The 20,297-nt window shown below is 42.8% G+C and overlaps 1 protein-coding gene across 2 annotated transcripts in view; it reads right to left on the bottom strand.

Moving 5' to 3' along the window:
• The window catches only part of TULP3 (TUB like protein 3), a 42,831-nt gene extending 23,487 nt beyond the window's left edge, over positions 1 to 19,344 (bottom strand). The window contains exons 1-3 of one of the 2 annotated variants that reach the window (XM_060112463.1): positions 19,148 to 19,344; positions 18,521 to 18,538; positions 1,485 to 1,536 (exon numbers count right to left, since the gene is read on the bottom strand). In XM_060112463.1, coding sequence (XP_059968446.1) covers positions 1,485 to 1,536; positions 18,521 to 18,538; positions 19,148 to 19,344 — 267 coding nt within the window. The remainder of the gene's footprint in view (positions 1 to 1,484; positions 1,537 to 18,520; positions 18,539 to 19,147) is intronic. The other variant, XM_060112458.1, reaches the window with a different exon arrangement.
• Positions 19,345 to 20,297: the final 953 nt, after the last annotated feature.

Raw genomic sequence — 20,297 nt, 5'->3', positions numbered from 1 at the left:
TTTCCTGTGTTTATTTGTTTTTTCAGTACTAGAAAGAATTGTTTATTTCACAGGCTCAGCAGTTTTAGGGAATCAGGTGCACAACCCGAGCTGGTTCCTCTGCTTACAGGCCACATGCCCTGCGCAGGGAGATGCAGGCAGCCTCCTGCAACTGCTGAGACGTTTGTGGCCGTTTCCTACCCTGCTATGCAACACCAGATTTGCTTAAAATGTGCCCCAGTCTCCTTAAAGGACGCCAGCAGTGGTTGTGAGGAAGCCTGCCTGTCCGTGAAGCTGCTACTGCCGGGCTCCCTGGGCCAGGACACCTGGAGGTGGGCAGGGCAAACAGTGTGCACCACCACTGGGCCTCCTCCAGAGGCAGTGAGGCTGAGGCCATGATCCAGGCCCGGGAGGCCGAGCCCAGCCAGGGAGGAGGGCAGTGGGCAGAGCAGCATGAGTGGTGCTGACCACCAAGGCGACTGCCAACACCTTGCAGCGGAGGGTCTCTGAAGACCACTGGGCCACGCTCTGTTCCAGGTGCACATGAGAAGGCCTCCCAGGTGGTGGCCTGAGAGGTGGTGGACTTGGTGACAGGCCCCACGGAGGCACCATGGACACCAAGGGCTTGGGAGGGGCCCTGGAGGCCAGATGGTCCCAGGCGCGTCCCCGTGGAGACCTCGTAACTAGTTTGTAGTGATTCCACCTTTAAAGTAACTTACTACATTCCAAGTCCTGTTACGAGGTCCAACAGCAACATAAAAAAGCAAGACAAAACTTCAGAGGTATTTTTAGTCACCTACCACTCTAGACACTGATTGTTAATGATCCTACATCACAGCCTGGACCTACAGAATTTCCTGAATTAGAAAACATTCATATGGAAGTAATATATGTTGGGTATAGGTTCTAAACTGAGTAATCATTATGATCACATCATGTAACAATACAAAACTGTTCATTTATTCCTTCCTTCATTCAAACATTTAATGAAGGATTACTATGGGCCCAGCCCTAGGCCAGAAACTTCTGATATAATGGTCATCATTAACAAACTCAGTTCCTGTTCTCATGGAGCTTAGTCTAATGGAGGAGATGAACATAAGTCAAATCAGTGCAAAAAATAGATAATATAATGCATAAGTGAAAAGTGGGACCAGTGCTATGAAGAAAAGTATTCTGTAGACAACAGAGGCTTTTAAGCAGCACAGTACCATTTTCAGATTTGCATTTTAAGATAAGAAAAAGACCTTGTAGTTACATGAAATTACAGTGCAGAGAGGTGTTTAAGGCAGCAGGATCAAATTAACTGCACAGAAATACAATGTTAACATTTTCCTAATTCTTATGACAGCTGCCAAGGAATTTTCAGTGATTGTAAATCCAAGGCCAGTTTTAATGCTGATGTCCTCAAGGCATGTGGGTCTTGCCAGACCCCAAAGTCCAGACCATCAGCTTCATGGTCAGTATAGCTGTCCACGTCTTTCAAGAGAGGAGACTCTGCTCACCTGATTATCCAGTTTCAGCTGCCGGAGCTTCATGGCCTCATCCTCAAAGGCACTGTTAAAAAAAAAAAACATGAAAAAAAAGCATGTAAAGAGAAAATCCTTTTAAAACCATGTCAATCTCATCTTTTCCATGTATCTAGTCCTTTGGGCTATTTGGAACCGATTAATTCTACCTTAGGGAAAGCACGGGTTTCCAGATGCTGCCCACACTGACTGCAGGAGGACGTGCCATACTTAATGCCACACACAGTCCACAGAGGACCTGAGGAGACTGAAGTACCCAAAGGACAAGAAAAAGGCAGAGCACAGACCCCCATGCGTGCGGGGATTTTTTTTTTTCTCTTTAAAAACATATACTGGGGACCTCCCTGGTGGCACAGTGGTTAAGAATCCACCTGCCAATGCAGGGGGCACGGGTTCGAGCCCTGGTCCAGGAAGAACCCACATGCCGCGGAGCAACGAAGCCCATGCACCACAACTACTGAGCCTGAACTCTAGAGCCCGCGAGCCACAACTACTGAGCCCACGTGCCACAACTACTGAGGCCCGCATGCCTAGAACCATGCTCTGCACCAAGAGAAGCCACCACAATGAGAAGCCCGTGCGCTGCAAGGAAGAGAAGCCCCCGCTCGCTGCAACTAGAGAAAGCCCGTGTGCAGCAATGAAGACCCAATGTGACCAAAAAATAATAATAATAAATGAATAATCTACAAACAACAAATGCTGGAGAGGGTGTGGAGAAAAGGGAACACTCTTGCACTGTTGGTGGGAATGTAAATTGATATAGCCACTATGGAGAACAATATGGAGGTTCCTTAAAAAACTAAAAATAGAATTACCATATGACCCAGCAATCCCACTACTGGGTATATACCCAGAGAAAACCATAATTCAAAAAGACACATGCACCCCAATGTTCACTGCAGCACTATTTACAATAGCCAGGTCATGGAAGCAACCTAAATGCCCATCGACAGACGAATGGATAAAGAAGTTGTGGTACATATATACAGTGGAATATTAGCCATAAAATTGAGTCATTTGTTGAGACGTGAATGGATCTAGAGACTGTCATACAGAGTGAAGTCAGAAAGAGAAAAACAAATATCATATATTAACGCATATATGTGGAACCTAGAAAAATGGTACAGATGAACCGATTTGCAGGGCAGAAGCTGAGACACAGATGTAGAGAACAAACGTATGGACACCAAGAAGGGAAAGCGGCAGGGGGGTGGGGATGGTGGTGTGCTGAATTGGGCGATTGGTATTGACATGTATACACTGATGTGTATAAAACTGATGACTAATAAGAACCTGCTGTATAAATAAATTAATTAAATTAAATTAAAATATTTTAAAAAGATATAAGCAACAAGGATATATTGTATAGCACAGGGAATTATAGCCATTATCTTGTAATAACTAATATAATATTGTAAATCAACTATACTTCAATAAAAAAGGAATATTAAAAGTTAAAAACATTTGCTAATTTGATAGGTAAATTGGCCTCTTGATTTAATTTATGGTTTTGATGACTTTAAACAATTTCTAAATAATTTTTCATGTTTATTATTACTTAATATAGTGAGTTGAAACAATTTTTCATATTTATTAATTACTTAATAAAGTGTAGTTAAATAGGGACTACATTAAAGTCTTGCATTTTCAGAAATAATGCTGAAGGGAATTCAGCACTATCTAGCCTCAATCTTTCATTTCATAGATAAGGACTAGCAGTTAGTCCAGGGAGGTTATATGGCTTGACCAAAGGTAAGACAGAATTATCACTGATTAAAAAAAAAATACTTAGCACTGTGTCTGGAATATAATGAGTACTCAGTATATGTTTTTTTTTTAAATAAATAAATCTATTTATTTTTGGCTGCGTTGGGTCTTTGTTGCTGTGCGCGGGCTTGCTCTAGCTGCGGCGAGCAGGGCTACTCTTCATTGTAGTGCGCAGGCTTCTCATTGCAGTGGCTTCTCTTGTTGCAGAGCACGGGCTCTAGGCACACGGGCTTCAGTAGTTGTGACACACGGGCTTAGATGCTCCGTGGCATGTGGGATCTTCCCAGACCAGGGATCGGACCCATGTCCCCTGCATTGGCAGGTGGATTCTTATCCACTGCGCCACCAGGGAAGTCCCAGTGCTAAGTATTTTTAATGTATTATTTTATTTATTCCTCAAAACAGTCCTATGAATTAGGTACTATTATTTTTCACACTTTGTAGATAAAGAAACAGACCTGGAGAGCCATGCAGAAACAGCAGAAACAGACACTAATCCTGGTCCTTTTGCAAAGTCTAAATTACACCTAAAAATCAAATATATTCTACTTCTTTGAAGCTAGCTCTAGGAGACAGAAAGTTAGATAGTATATAGCATCTTACTAAGGCCACTGACTTCCTTTAGATCTAGCAAGTCATGTAACTTCCTCTTCAATAAAAGAATTAATAAAACACTATGCCATGGAATTCCCTGGTGGTCCAGTGGTTAGGACTCCACACTTCCACTGATGGGGGGGGGCCCGGGTTCGATCCCTGATTGGGGAACTAAGATCCCGCAAGCTGCGTGGCCCAGCCAAAAACAAAACAAAACAATACAAAACTCTATGCCAGTCATCACAGTAGACTGCAAGTACGGATGAACAGACAAGATTTAACACCGTCAGGAGACAGATTTGCTTGACTGACGGAAGTCCACAAAAATGGAATCAAATGACTGTCTTCAACCGATAAACCAAACCCTTCTGAATGTCTTTAAGCTCTCTCTAAAGTCTTTTCTATTTCTGACAATTTCCTAATTTAAGATTTTGTGACTCTTCATTCTTAGAAAGAGTAAAGTATAAAACAAGGCAGAAGTGGTTCTCAATTATTTGTACTATAAATATTTACTAGGGGTTGACTGCCAGAAAAAAACTATAAATACAAAATCTTATTTAATAAGACAAATTCGGACTTCCCTGGTGGCACAGTGGTTGAGAGTCCGCCTGCCAATGCAGGTGACACGGGTTCGTGCCCCGGTCCGGGAAGATCCCACATGCTGCGGAGCGGCTGGGCCCGTGAGCCATGGTTGCTGAGCCTGCGCGTCCGGAGCCTGTGCTCCACAACGGGAGAGGCCACAACAGTGAGAGGCCTGCGTAATGAAAAAACAAAAAGAAAAAAAGACAAATTCCATGGCTACAAAGGGAAGAATGGCTTTCCTGCATTTGGGGTAAACACACCAAAGCACTTTGGTTTAACGGTTAACCACCCCATTCCTACATTTTAGAGGTTTTATGCATTTTAATAATGCACTGCAACCTGGAATTTGTATACGATGTCCAAGGCTCTTCCTGACTACTAACGTGTAAGCAGATTTAATAACACCTTAGATATAGATGTGGAGGTGCATTCTGATTCTCTGACAATCCCCTCTATTAATTCCTTTATAACCTTTACGTTTTAGAATAACAACAACATGGGCTTCCCTGGTGGCGCAGTGGTTAAGAATCTGCCTGCCAATGCAGGGGACATGGGTTTGAGCCCTGGTCTGGGAAGATCCCACATCTCACAGAGCAACTAAGCCCATGTGCCACAACTACTGAGGCTGCGCTCTAGAGCCCATGAGCCACAACTACTGAGCCCGCGTGCCACAACTACTGAAGCCTGCGTGCCTACAGCCCATGCTCCGCAACAAGAGAAGCCACTGCAATGAGAAGCCCACGCACTGCAACGAAGAGCAGCCCCCGCTTGCCACAACTAGAGAAAAGCTCATGTGCAGCAACAAAGACCCAATGTAGCCAAAAGTAAAATAAATAATAAATTTTAAAAAAAAGAATAGCAACAACAACATTGAGTGTTAAATAAATCTTCTCGTTTTTCTCCCTAGCTTAAAAGAATGACAAATAGACAAAAATATCAGATATGTTATACATTTCGCCTCGACTTTGTGGGCCCCTATCTAGATATGCTCCTGATTTACTTACTGTTTTTAATTCTCATTCACATATTTTTAAACCAAGCTTTATGTATACAGTGATAGATTATTAGTATCCAGTGAACATTAGTATACACTTGAAAAAGTCCTACATAAAATAACTAAGACAAATAGTAAACTCACTGTAATGGATTAGTATTTTCAACAGCTACTGCTATGAATCTGCTTTTCCTCCAACTCACTTGGCCCTCTTCACTAAACCAGAACTGTGAGACCCTCTAGCATGGAAAAAAAAATCATTCTATCCCCCCATAAAATGCTAAAACCTCTTCAATAATGCTAAAATCTGAAACACAACTGAAGTCCTCAAACATTTCTCTTAAGACCTCTAACAGTGAAGAAAACAGGTGTGTCTTTAATGCCTTATCCTGACACCACTAATTCCTTTTATCAAGCCTGGGCAAGATGAACAGTTTACATAAACAGGGTGGTATAATCAAAGCATCTGACTGAACAGAAGAGGCACTAAAAAGATGCTATATAACTGCAGCACTTAGATACCTCCTCTACATCAAAAGTTACACTTTCTCTGTGCTCTAGTTTTAAATTATAACTTAGCAGAAATAATAAAGATATTTTATGTACTTATAATAAATCTGAACTAGCATTTCTAGTCAGACTGGAATATGATCTTACTAAACTTGCATTTTTCCCTCTAATAGTCTCTTTCCTTCATTTGAAACTAAGTTGTTGAATGGCAAGCCTAAACAAGCCTGGTTAGTAAATCCACACAAAACAAAAAGAAGTCCTATAGAGTAAAAGAAATGAAATTACTGTTTTTCCTCCCATTTTTCTTACGGAAAATTTCCTATTTAATTGGTACAGAAAAAACCTTAAACACATATCTTTGAGGAATACAGATCAATCACACAAGTGTGGCCCATGGGAATGCCCACAGAACACCATTCTCCTGGACTACTCTCCAGTTACTGATTAGCCACAATCTAAACTGAAGATACCCACAAGGCTCAACTGCAGATAACACACAGAGAATTTTCTGAGAATGTGCTCGACCTACCCAACTTTGTTTATGGGCACCAATCTCAAAATGGATCAAAGACCAAAATGTAAGAGCTACAACTATAAAACTTAGAAAAAAACATAAGAGTAAATCTTCATGGGACTTCCCTGGTGGCGCAGTGGTTAAGAATCTGCCTGCTGATGCAGGAGACACGGGTTTGAGCCCTGGTCCGGGAAGCCACATGCCACAGAGAAACTAAGCCCGTACGCCACAACTACTGAGCCTGCGCTCTAGAGCCCGTGAGCCACAACTACTGAGTCCATGCGCCTAGAGCCCGGGCAATGCAACAAAGAGAAGCCACTGCAATGAGAAGCCCACGCACCACAACAAAGAGTAGCTCCCGCTCGTCTCAACTAGAGAAAGCCCGCATGCAGCAACGAAGACCCAATGCAGCCAAAAATTAATTAATTAATTAATTTAAAAAAAATCTTCATGACACTGAATTTGAAAATTGATTCTTAGATGACACCAAAAGCATGTGTAACAAAAGACAGTTAAATTGGACTTCATCAAAAGTAAAAACTCTGGTCATCAAAGGACATTATCAAGAAGGTGAAAGACAACCCACAAAATGGGAGAGAATATTTGCAAATCATATATCTGATAAGGGTCTAGGATTCAGAATATATAAAGAACTCTTACAACTCAACAACCAAAAGACAACCTAATTTTTAAAATGTGCAAAGGATCTGAACAGACGTTTCTCCAAAGTAGATACACAAATGGCCAATAAGCACATGAAAAGATTCCTAACAACATGAGTCATCAAGAAATGTAAATCAAAACCACAATGAGACGGGGCTTCCCTGGTAGCACAGTGGTTAAGAATCCGCCTGCCAAGGCAGGGGACACAGGTTCGAGCCCTGGTCCGGGAAGATCCCACATGCCACGGAGCAACTAAACCCGTGCACCACAACTACTGAGCCTGTGCTCTAGAACCCAAGAGACACAACTACTGAGCCCGTGTGCCACAACTACTGAAGGCCACACGCCTAGAGCCCGTGCTCTGCAACAAGAGAAGCCACCGCAATGAGAAGCCCGTGCACCGCAACAAAGAGTAGCCCCCGCTCGCCACAACTAGAGAAAGCCCGCGTGCAGCAACAAAGACCCAACGAAGCCAAAAATAAAAAATAAATTAAAACAAAAAAACACAATGAGATACCACTTCATACCCACCAGGATGGCTATGATAAAAGACAGATAATAACAAGTGTTGGTGAGGCTATAGAGAAATCAGAATCCTCATTTACTGCTGGTGGGAATGTAAAATGGTGCAGACACTTGGGAAAACAGTCTGGCAGTTCTTAAAATGTTTAAACATAAAGTTACCATATGACCCAGAAATTCTACTCCTAGGCATATAGCCAAGAGAAATGAAAAGACATATACCCACACCAAAACTTATACACATTTTTTTCTTTACAGCATATTATTTCTTTAATAGAAAGGAATTCTTAAATAGTATATGTGTTCTACATCGATTATAAAAATAATATATACCCATTTCATAAATCTTATTAAAATTTATAAAGAAAAAGAAACGTTTTTTCATAATTCTATCATCTTGAGATGATCACTACTAACTGCAGCAAACATCTTTCTAAATGTTTCTATAAATTTATTTACATTTACATATTTGAAATATTTATGACTTTTGCATCTTTTAAACTTAAGATTATACCATAAGCATCTTTTTATTATTATAAAAGTATTAAAAATATTACATTAAATGGCTATATAATATTCTATCATACAGACATTTCTTAAATTTGTTTTCTTTTTTTTTGTGGTAAAAAAACACATCATAAAATTTAATATTTCAACCATTTTTAAGTGTATAGTTCAGTAGTGTTAAGTATGTTTACATTGTTCTGTGTATAACAATTTTTATGGTAGCATTATTCACAATAGCCAAAAGGTAGACACAGCCCAAATGTCCATCAGCTGATGAATGGACCTGGTATTATCTATACAATAGAATATATCATTCAGCCATAAAAAGGAATAAGTATTGAAACATGGGAGAACCATGAAAACATTATGCTAAGTGAAAGAAACCAGTCACAAAAGACCACATATTATGATTCCGTTTTTGTGAAACTGGCAAATTTAGGGACAATGTAAATTAGTGATTGTTTAGGGATGGGGGATGGGAGTTGGGGGGTAATAGCTACAAGGTATGGAGTAGCTGTTTGAGATGATGAAAATGTCCTAAAATTGATTGTGGTGATGGTTGCACATCTTTGTAAATACACTAATAACCATAAGAAGTGTGTATACTTTCAATGGGTGAACTGTATGAGTTATACCATAAAGTTATTAAAAACAGGATCCGTGAATCCATACTGACTCTAAGTAAATAAACAAATAAAAGTCACAACAAAGATCTTCCTTCCAGACTAATGTCAACTAATAAATATAGAATCAATGACAGAAGTAGAATATGACCATCTTATAACCACCATTTAATAAACGACTTTTGCAAGAAACATCGATGGATGCTATAACCACTGAGTGAAATAGGATATTCAACACAATCTCAAGTATCTCCCCACAGAGTACATTAATTACAAAGAGGAAAAGGTAACTTTACAACGGAGAAATCTGACAGACATCGCCTTAACCAAGTGATGGGATACAGCAACTATGATATGACAGACTGATATCAGGTATCCCCTGATGTGACGTACTGAGAAGAATACAACACAATGTATGTAATATTCCTGCCAACAATGTTTAACCTAAATCTATTCAGGAGGAATCAAACCCAATGGAGGGAAATTCTGGAAGACAACTGTCAGGACTCTTCAAAAACGTCAATATCAAGAGAGATCCTCCCCCGTCACAAAAGGCTGGAGAACTGTTCTAGGTTCAAGTAGAGGAAATTTAAGAGATTTCTGGAAACCAGACATAACACACAGCCCTTGAATTCTGGACCACGACATACACACAGTAGAGACTCTCACTGGTGTACTGAGGATATCAGACCATGAGCTCCACATCAGGAAAGAGCAGGAATGGGAAGCGTCCCGTGTGCGATAACAGCACTGTGGTCAGGCAGGAGAATGCCCTTCTGGGTGGGAACAGGGTAGAAGTAATGGAAGAACGGGAATAGGGCAGTGAGTGTGAGGGAGCCACACTTCTCTGAGTATCCATGAGGCCATGATGATATGAAAGAATAAATAAAGGAACGAGGAAATGGAGAAGGGACAGCTCTTCCTTACAGAAAGAAAAAAAAATCCAGAGACTAAAGATAAGAAGAATGATAGAAATCAAAAATCACCATTAGGAAATACCACAGTAATAACTGTTGCAGGCAAGAGCCATCAATGGATTCTGAAGCTGGTAGGTGAAAGTACGGTGAGAAAGAGGATATTTGCATAGTGTCAAAATATCTTCCCAACACCACTGTAAAGCAATTATACTCCAATAAAGGTTTTTAAAAAAAAAAGTATCTTCCCACAAGATAATTACTCATTACAATGGGAAAGTAGTACCGGTAACAACATCATGTTCCTCCTGATATGACGCACTGAGAAGGGCACAGCATCAGGTCTGTGGGATTCTTTTTTTTGACAGCCAAGTGGAAGTGCAGTCTTAACCACTGGACCGCCAGGGAAGTTCCAAGGATTCTTGCCAAAAATGCATAGTCTCCATTTAATCATGAGGAAACACCAGACAAACTCACAGTGAGGAACAGTCTACTCTTCAAAATTATCAAAGTCAGTAAAGGCAAATTAAGGCAGACTAAGAAACTGCAGGGGCTTCTCTGGTGACGCAGTGGTTAAGAATCTGCCTGCCAATGCAGGGGACACAGGTTCGAGCCCTGGTCCGGGAAGATCCCACATGCCGTGGAGCCCGTGCGCAACAACTACTGAGCCTGCGCTCTAGAGCCCGCGAGCCACAACTACTGAGCCCGCCTGCCACAACTACTGCAGCCCGCACGCCTAGAGCCCAAGCTCTGCAGCAGGAGAAGCTGCCGCAATGAGAAGCCCGCGCACCGCAAGGAAGAGTAGCCTCCATTCACTGCAACCAGAGAAAGCCTGCGCCACCACGAAGACCCAATGCAACCAAAAATAAATAAATTAATTTTTAAAAAAAGCTTCAGGGCTTCCCGGTGGCACAGTGGTTGAGAATCTGCCTGCCAATGCAGGGGACATGAGTTCGAGCCCTGGTCTGGGAAGATCCCACATGCCGCGGAGCAACTGGGCCCGTGAGCCACAACTACTGAGCCTGCGCTCCGCAACAAGAGAGGCCGTGACAGTGAGAGGCCCGCACACCGCGATGAAGAGTGACCCGCTTGCCACAACTAGAGAAAGCCCTCACACAGAAACGAAGACCCAACACAGCAATCAATAAATAAATTTATTAAAAAAAAAAAAGCTTCATATTATTCATCGTTAGGCAAACAAATCAAACCCACAATGAGATGCTATTTCACATCCACTAAGACAACAATAATGAAAAAGACAGACAATAACAAGTATTGGTGAGGACGCAGAGAAACTGGAGTCCGCATACATTGTTGGTGGTCCCATAAACTGCCACAGCCATTTTGGAAACCAGTCCGACAGTTCCTCAAGCTGTAAAACAGAGTCACCACATGACCCAACAACCCTACTTGGATATATACAAAAGAGAAGTGAGAATATATGTTCTCACAAAGACTTGGACACGAGTGGTCATATAGCAGTATTACTCGTTATAGCCAAAAAGTGGAAACAACTCAAATGCCCATCAACTACCTGACTGGATAAACAAAACGTGGCGTAGCCATACAAGAGAATGTTATTCAGCAATAAAACGGAATGAAGTACTGATACATGCAGCACATAATAACATGAATGAACCACAGAAACATTTTGCTAAGTCACAGAATCCAGTCACAAAATACCATGTATCATACAATTCCACTTATATGGAATGTCCAGAATAGGCAAATCCGTAGAGGCAGAAAGTAGATTAGTGGTTGTCTTGGGCTAGGAGTAGGGGAGGGGACAAGGGAATGATTGTAAATGGGCAGGTTTCTTTGATGGGGGCGTGTGTATGATGGGAATGTTCTAAGATTAGACTTTGGTAATAGTTGCAAAACTCTGCAAATAACGCTAAGAACTATTGAATTGCATACTTAAAATGGTTGTATTTTTCAGTATGTAAATTATACAATATAGCTATTAAAAATAAGGTACAGTGTATATACTGTATTTTCAGTAGATAAAGGTTATATTTTTCTAAGTGGGGAAAAAATAAAAAAAGATGTGTGTGATGTCCACAGGCACAGAACTCCAGGATATACACAAACTGTTAACAAGTCGCCTCAAAGGCAGGGTATCAAAAAAGCCTTCTTTTCCAAACCAGACATTTTTGAGAGTAAAAGAGTATGAGTAATTATACATTTATAATTATAAACGTAATTAGTAATTACAACAGCAGCTGTAAATCAGAGACAAGGGTAGTGAAACAGGAAAGCTTCCCATACCCCATGCTTTACTTTTGTGATTTCAGAACCAGTCACCAGTCATTACTTCCCTCCAGCTTATGGACATATAAATAGCCTTTAAAGTCTAATTTTATATCTAATAATCTATTATGGGCACACTGATGTTTATGTGGGTTTGTTCAGGCAATATTTCCATCAAAGTGCCTTTAACAGCCGAAGAGAGTGATTACATGGGGAAAGGAGGGGAAGTGTAGCCCAAGGAAACCATCTACAATACTCTATCTTTAGAACCTCAAGTTGTACCCTGAAAATCAATTTAACTTTGCATTCTACATTACATTATCACTGGCTCTATTTTAACAAAAACCCCACTTCTCTCTTATAATAATATTCATAATATGAATAAATATGACTGTCCAGGAAGAAACATCCTTATCTTGTGACTCAGCACAGGGGTCTGCAAACTACAGCTTCTGGGCCAAATTCGGCCCACTGCTTATTTCCGTATTGCCCGTAAGCTAAGAATGGTTTTTTCATTTTTAAAAGGTTAAAAAAAAATCAGAATAATAATATTTTATGACATGCACAAGTTATATCAAATTCAATTTTACTGTCTATAGCTAAAGCCTTACTGAAACAGCCACACTCTTTCATTGACTGCACATTCCTTTATGTATTCCCTACAGCTGCTTTTACCCTAGAACAGCAAAGCTGAGTAGCTGGGACAGAGACCGTATGGCCCACAAAGTACAAAACATTTAGCATTTGGTTCCTTACAGGATAGGTTTGCTGACCCCTGATGCAGACCAAATGAAAGGGTCAAATTCCCCATTTAGGGAAGCACGGGTCTGTGGTTAGAGTGGTTTCTAACACAACTTAACCTCATCTACAAAATGAGGATAATTGAGCACTAAATCAGAAAGTTACTGTGAAGATTAAATGAGATTTAGCCCATATAAGCACTCAATAAATGCAACGACTGCTATCATATAAGATTTTTGCTCTACAACTTTTTTTTTTTTTTTAGCCACACCGCATGGCATGCAGGATCTTAGTTCCCTGACCAGGGATCCAACCCGTGTCCCCTGCTGTGAAAGCGCAGAGTCTTAACCACTGTACCACCGGGGAAGTCCCTACATTACAACTTTTTTAAGCCTACAAACAAATGTATTACCTTAATCTTGTCTTCACTGACAGGACTTTAATAATTTCACCATGATATTACCACCTTTTTAAAACTTTTTCATAGCCTTTCTTATGCTGGAAACCTAAACATTTCTAGATTTCTCCTTGTATTAAATAAATCTTCAAAACTTTGAATTTTTATTGATATTGAAACATTAATACGTTGTCACATTGCCAGGTGCAGTACAGTCCCATTTAGTAAATAACTACTGCGTGCCAGAAACTACATTAAATACTCTACATACCATCTCATCTAATTCTCACAATAAACCTACAATCCCATTTCACAGAGGTATCAAACTCAGAGGGGAAGCTATCTGCTCAAGGTCAGACAGCAGATGAGTGAAAGGGCTGGAATCCAACCACAAGTCCCAGCGCCACCTGCCTCAGCCTGCAGACCTGCACCTCTGAACCACAAATATTCAAATGGTCAGCAGAGAGTCCGGGATTTCATTACTATGGTATTTCGGTAAGTCTCCCAAGAATCTTTTCAGTCAAAATGCCAGTTCACTGGTATTTTTAGGCAGCAGAATTTCGAAGCTAGTGAATGGATTCTGAAGAAGCCCTTGGGAGCAGTTGATTACAGTATAAATACTATTGGAAAAGAGTCATCAGATTTCATTGTGTCTGAACCGATTGCAGTGCCAGGTAGTTGGGTCAATAGCTATTAATAAAGTAATTTTCTCTAAGTCAACTGACAAATAGATTCACCTTGTCCAAATCCCAAATGTCAATACAGGAGGCCATATTTTCACATGCACTGAGACCTAAGAGCACATCTGGCTGGAACAAAACATTGCTTCTGGGAAAAGGCATATAAAGATCAATTAGAACTGCCAGGAAGACTCCTTAGAAATCTAACCTCCCTCATTGGTAGAGAATTGTTAATATTCTAGGCTCAACTGTCTTCTACTTGAATGACTGCCACAATCTGGAACTAACTTAATTGAAGCTAGAGAATGAAGATCCATTTCCGAAGAAGCCCATTTAGTAGAGACAATCAGAGAGAAGGGAGAATTACTTGGGGAGAGAGAGGCAATGAGAAGGAAAACTTGGCAACCGATCAGATGATTCATTTGGCCCCAGAGAATGCAGCAAGGAAGACTGCTTTACATGAAGCCCTCTCCATTTGCATGTCCCACAGAGCAAAAGCAAAAAGCATTCTTTTAAGTGAGCCAAACAGAAAGGTTATTTAAAATGAATGACTTGATCCAGAAGTTCAAGAACCCATTTATTCTTTTTTTTTTTTTTTTTTCTTTTTGGCTGTGTTGGGTCTTCGTTGCTGCACGTGGGCTTTCTCTAGTTGCGGCGAGTGAGGGCTACTCTTCGTTGCAGTGCGCAGGCTTCTCACGGCGGTGGCTTCTCTTGTTGCGGGCTCTAGGCGTGCGGGCTCAGTAGTTGTGGCACGTGGTCTCAGTAGTTGTGGCACACGGGCTTAGCTGTTCCACAGCATGTGGGATCTTCCCAGACCAGGGCTCAAACCCATGTCCCCTGCATTAGCAGGTGGATTTTTAACCACCGAACTACCAGGGAAGTCCCCCCATTTATTCTTTATAGATTTAAAAAAGGACATTACTCAGAATCACAGTGCACTCCACCTTTTGCTGGATTTTCCTTTCCTCAGGGGTTATAGTTTCTCTCCAGTAATGTTACTTATTTCCCTTCTCTCTTGTGTAAAGATGAAAGTACATTTTTTTGCCTAACAACACCAAATAAATATTTCCACTCCCATTCCATTGGATGAAATTAATACTCATTTGTACTTTGCTAAAATGTCCAATTTCTTCAACTGTTTGCCCTAAAAATAATTACTAGGATGTAATCAGTATCAGTTGTTATCATTTATGTGCACAAATGGCATCCAGAAATTATCTGGAACACATATTTTGATAATAATTGAGAAAAAGAAGACAGGAGACTAGAAGTCAAAAGCCCAGTTTTACTTCTCGATTTTAGTTTTGATTACATCATTTACTTGTAACTTAGCTATATCACACCCTTTCCGAGCCTTAATTTCCCTATCTATAAAACAAAGATAACGACAGTGGCCGTGCTCTTTTCAGAGTTGTGAAGCTCAAAAGAGATCATGTACGTGAAAGCTCTATGAACACTGCAAAGGATACACAAATGTAAGCCATCATTATTGATCGTTTTATCTTGACAGAGCTTCCCTTTTTAAAAGCACAGCTTGCCAACTTTACTCAGTCAAAACATCTCCTTCTACTTTGCCCCTGGCTTATATGACATATCAAATTGCTGTAACAAAATTACACTGAATTTGAATAGGAAAACAAGCCAACCCTCTATAAACTTGCTTCATTCTAAAACCTAAAATCAAAGGCAAACTATATATTTATTGACATTTCTTCCAGCAAATCTAAGAAGCAATGATTTATTTTTCAGGAAGCTTGTCTGAAAAATAATTCTTGTTTTCTTCCTACAAGCCTTATTTTCTATACATTAATTATCACAGAAAAAAAAACCTGAAGGAACTATAGTTCATAGTCTAAAAATATATCTTGCCCATGACGAATGCAGATATCAGAGTTTAGATTATCGTATTCTACCCTAAAACTCAAAATCATCACTTTTTTTTTTTTTTTTTTTTTTTTTTTTGCGGTACGCGGGCCTCTCACCGCTGTGGCCTCTCCCGTTGCGGAGCACAGGCTCCGGACGCGCAGGCTCAGCGGCCATGGCTCACGGGCCCAGCCGCTCCGCGGCATGTGGGATCTTCCCGGACCGGGACACGAACCCGCGTCCCCTGCATCGGCAAGCGGACTCTCAACCACAGCGCCACCAGAAGCCCTCAAAATCATCATGTTTTAAGAACAGGAAAGGAAAATGAAGAGATCACTTAATATACAGAATACCTTTGGAAGATCCCCCTAAGAAACCTGCCAATGAACGAACTAAGTGACACAAAGACAATGAGAAAAGAAGACATACTTTTCACTGAATATCATTTTGTACCTTTTGAAATCTGAGCTATGTGCAGTTAAAAATATGGTATTTTATTAATTCAGTATAAATCATGGAGGGAATCCGAAGAAGCGCTATTATTCCAGAGGAGAAAACTGAAGCCAAAGTAGTAGATGAGTGCTTCAATGTCGCACTGCTGGACAGCGGAAAAGCTGGGCTGAGAGCTCAGGAACCCAGTGGAAGCCTCCAGCGCTTCCCCCTCGCCACAAGGCCTTGTGGTCAAACAGCAAGGGCCACCTGATAAACAGGTGGCCGTACTAAACAGTACTAAAGGACTAATGCAATCTCTTTCAGAACTGTGGCCTTCCAGGGGTGGGTCCTCATGACTTCTATGATACAACAATAATCATTAATGTTGTCACAGAAGTTCTAAAGCAAAGGGTCAGAGATGAGAATCCTCATTATCAAGACACATAACAAGGGCTTCCCTGGTGGCGCAGTGGTTGAGAATCTGCCTGCCAATGCAGGGGACATGAGTTCGAGCCCTGGTCTGGGAAGATCCCACATGCCGCGGAGCAACTGGGTCCGTGAGCCACAGCTACTGAGCCTGCGCGTCTGGAGCCTGTGCTCCGCAACAAGAGAGGCCACGACAGTGAGAGGCCCGTGCACCGCGATGAAGAGTGGCCCCCGCTTGCCACAACTAGAGAAAGCCCTCACACAGAAACGAAGACCCAACACAGCCAAAAATAAATAAATAAATAAATTTATTTATTAAAAAAAAAAAAAGACTCATAACAAGTACTAAGAGTTAATAAAGACAGCACAGCCGTCGGAATGTGGACAGTGTGTCTCTTCTCAGGCATCAGCAGATTCAGGCTCTAACCAGGACAGGAAAGTGGTGCGGCCTTTACTAACAGTAAGAAAGTCTGATGAAGGCAGCACAGATTTAGTACAAAGAGCTTCTTCCTAGTGAACTGACTCAGAGGAAGTAAAAGCAGACCACAGGAAATTTTAGTTTGAAAGAAGCCTTAACAATTCCACTGAGAACTACTCTTGAATAGAACTAAGGATTATCAAGACCCCTTCTAGTCCTAAAATCCTCAAACATGGAGAAGCAAGGCACCTTCAGCTCCTCTTCTGAGTAACTCAAGCATACTTTTCCTCTTGGTAAGAAGAAATGTTAACTTTTTCTTTCAGTGGGCACAAAGGCAGGGAAAACAGCAGCATTTCCAAAGGAAAGAATAAGAGAAGCCAGAAATGAAACTATTCCAAAAACGTCTGAGTCTGTCTGCTTGGAAAGGAAATTTATTACAGGGATTCTTCTTTCCTTCCTAGGTCTCTATGTAGCCTTCATATTTGAAGAAATACATGGATGTTAGACGTTATTAGGCTTTTACTGTAGCTTTTGATATCTGCCAAACATACTGTAGTCACATATTAGTTAATCTAACTATTTTTAAGCACTGGGTAAGTCTGTTTGCCAACAATTAGTTCATCTAATGAAGCCTTTGAAAAAGAGAGAACTTGTGAGAGGATAACAAGCCTGGCCAAGACATAACCTCCAGTCATCACTGCTGTTTGTATTTCTGAGGAAAAATCATAGCATATGGACAAACCATACACTAGGACTTTCTCAGTCAACCCTGGGTCACAAGGTCACATCACGTGGAGCAGTCTCTCTCATCACATCTTCAATCCTGTATCAGGAACAAAAGGCCAGAGAGGCTCAAGTTCCAGCACTAGCCGACCACTGTCATCTCCAGGGGAATCTACAATACAAACACCTAACCTCAGCCAAGGATCTGAGAGTGCTGTTTCAAATTCCATCTCCAATTTCCACTAAATATTTCAGATACAGGAAAAATGTCTGAAGTAGTGTTTGTTCATAATTTTTCTACTTTGTTGAAAATAATTCTGCCTCATGGGAAAATGGTCTCATCATTCAAAGAAGAAAAAAAAAACAGTCACGGGAAACTTGAAAGTCAGATGTTATCCTTCACACTGAAAGGCACTGATACCAAAAACTCTATCCATGTATTTCATCAAAAACGTCCTAAACACACAACCGGAAGCCAAAAAAGTCAGAGACATTAATTCCACTCCCTCTCGGCAACAAGTCAGTTAACCAGTGACAGAACCTACAGCACAAGAAACACTTGGTGACTCACACATTCCCCTTTGAGGTCCATTTTAAAATTAAAGAGCTGGTTTCTTCGGGAAGAAAAAGAGGGACGAACTTTAAAATGATCCATTGAAACTTCAGGTCCAAAAACTTAAAAACCTCTTTGCCTCCTGGTCTCAATTTCAAAGTCAATTCCATTTTTCCTTCCAAAAATCATGAGTCACACCATACATCTGGTAGCCGGGAAATTTACTGCCTTAATTCACTTAAGATTGACCGAATGCCCACAAGTGAGCGAGCACCATCCGAATGCAACGAGGATGCTGAATTTAAACGGGATCTCCTCCTGGCGCTTCCATATTTACACCTGGAAACGCAGATTCTTCTCTCGACTTCAGAGAAACAAACAAACAAACAAACCAAAAAGCACTAAACCAACTTCACAGAGCGCTACTCTCACGTAAATAAAACCCAATGAAAGAGAAAAACGGGTTTTGTCCGCGGCAAGGCCACCTGGGCGACAAGCCTTTGAGTCGTTTTCAGCTGCTGACCCGCGACCAGGCGGTACCGGGCAGCAGGCGGGCGTGGGCGGCGTGTGCGGGCTCGGGTCCAGGCGAAGCCGTGATTCCACCCCGCCCGCCCGCATCCACGCTTCGGGATCCCGGCCGAACCTACCGGCCCGGCCCGGCCCGCGCTGACCCCTCCAGAGCACCGGGCCTGGGGCGGGATGCAGCCGCCACCACGGCCGCTCCGCTGGCCCCCGGAACCACCCCGCACCCCCGGCCCAGGCGGAGCAGCCCCTGACGAACGCGTTCTGACGAGGCCGGACCTACCCCGCGGGTGCCGACGCGACTGGACACGAGCCGGCCCTCGGCGCGAGCGGCCCCCTGCCCGCACGCCGCCCCCACTCGTCTCCCGCCGCCCAGCCTCCCGCACTCCCCTCGGCTCCCAGCCCGGAACGCCACGGCCCCCTTCAGCCTCCGCCTGTCGCCACCGCCACTGACCTGTCCCCGCGGGGCGCCGGACACCGGCGCGACGCCTCCATCCCGCTGCCCCGAGAGCAGCGACCTTGACCACACCCGCGCGGCGGCCGCTGGGGACCAGCCTGGCGCAGCGGCCCAGCCCCGCAACAGCACCTCGCACTGTCGCCGCCGCCCATTGGCCATCGCGCTCCCGCCGCTCCGCACCCATTGGCCCGCGCGCCCGCTGCTCCCCACCGCCCCCGCGGGTGGTTGCTAGGGGAGGTGGCGGCGCCGCGGGAGGGTTGCTACGGACGGGTTGCTGCGCGCTGGTTGCTACGCGCAGCTGGATTGGAGGAGCCGCCCAGCCCCCAGTAACCGCCGCGCGCCCAGGCTGCCCTCACCCAGCGGTCCATACGCGGAGGCCCCCCAGGGCGCTTCATGGGGGGCCGCCCCCTCCCGACCCCGAGGACTTCCCGGAACCACACTTGCTCGCCCGGCTGCCCTTCCTAACCAAGTGCGTCTGCGCCCCCTCCCCTAGTCCAGCCCAAGCTTTTAGGGCGTCCCCGGACCTGTCCTGCACATCCGCCTGACGATCTTTTCCGTCTACCGCCCTCGCAGCCTACCGTCTTCGAACATCAGTATCCCATAAAGAGATCCGCTATCGGATCCAGTAAATCTTGTCCCCAACTTATATGCAGCATTACAGTCCCTACAGAACATCCCGTTAGAACTCATCGCGTGTTGACTTTGCGGCGTTCCATTCCGAGGCCAAAGTTGTCCCCACACTGGTTTTGAGCCTCTAAAAGGCAGAAAATTTGGCACAAGCTGGGAGAGCCGAGCACTGCTTCCTCTGGTCAGCCTCCACTCACCGTGTTACCCCGAACACGGTTATCTGTGCTTCAAATCCCCATTTTAAAAATAAATCATCCCTGCTTGTCTAGCTCGGGCTGGACCTGACACAGACTAGGTTCTGAAGGCTGACGGAATGGAGTTGAATGAGATGCTACTCGTATGGGTGGAAGGAAAATTGAGACATTTTGTTGACCAGGCAGTCCTTCTGCATGAATTCCAATAAAAAGTAGTATTTGAAAAGATTATATATTTATTTACATACATTTTAAACAGTTCAAGAAATCGTTTTCCCACCCTTTTTAATATTTACAGATTACTACAGTTGGAAAC

Source organism: Mesoplodon densirostris, chromosome 11 (assembly GCF_025265405.1).
Source record: "Mesoplodon densirostris isolate mMesDen1 chromosome 11, mMesDen1 primary haplotype, whole genome shotgun sequence".
Lineage (NCBI taxonomy): Eukaryota > Metazoa > Chordata > Mammalia > Artiodactyla > Ziphiidae > Mesoplodon > Mesoplodon densirostris.
This window is presented reverse-complemented; position numbering and strand designations above follow the sequence as displayed.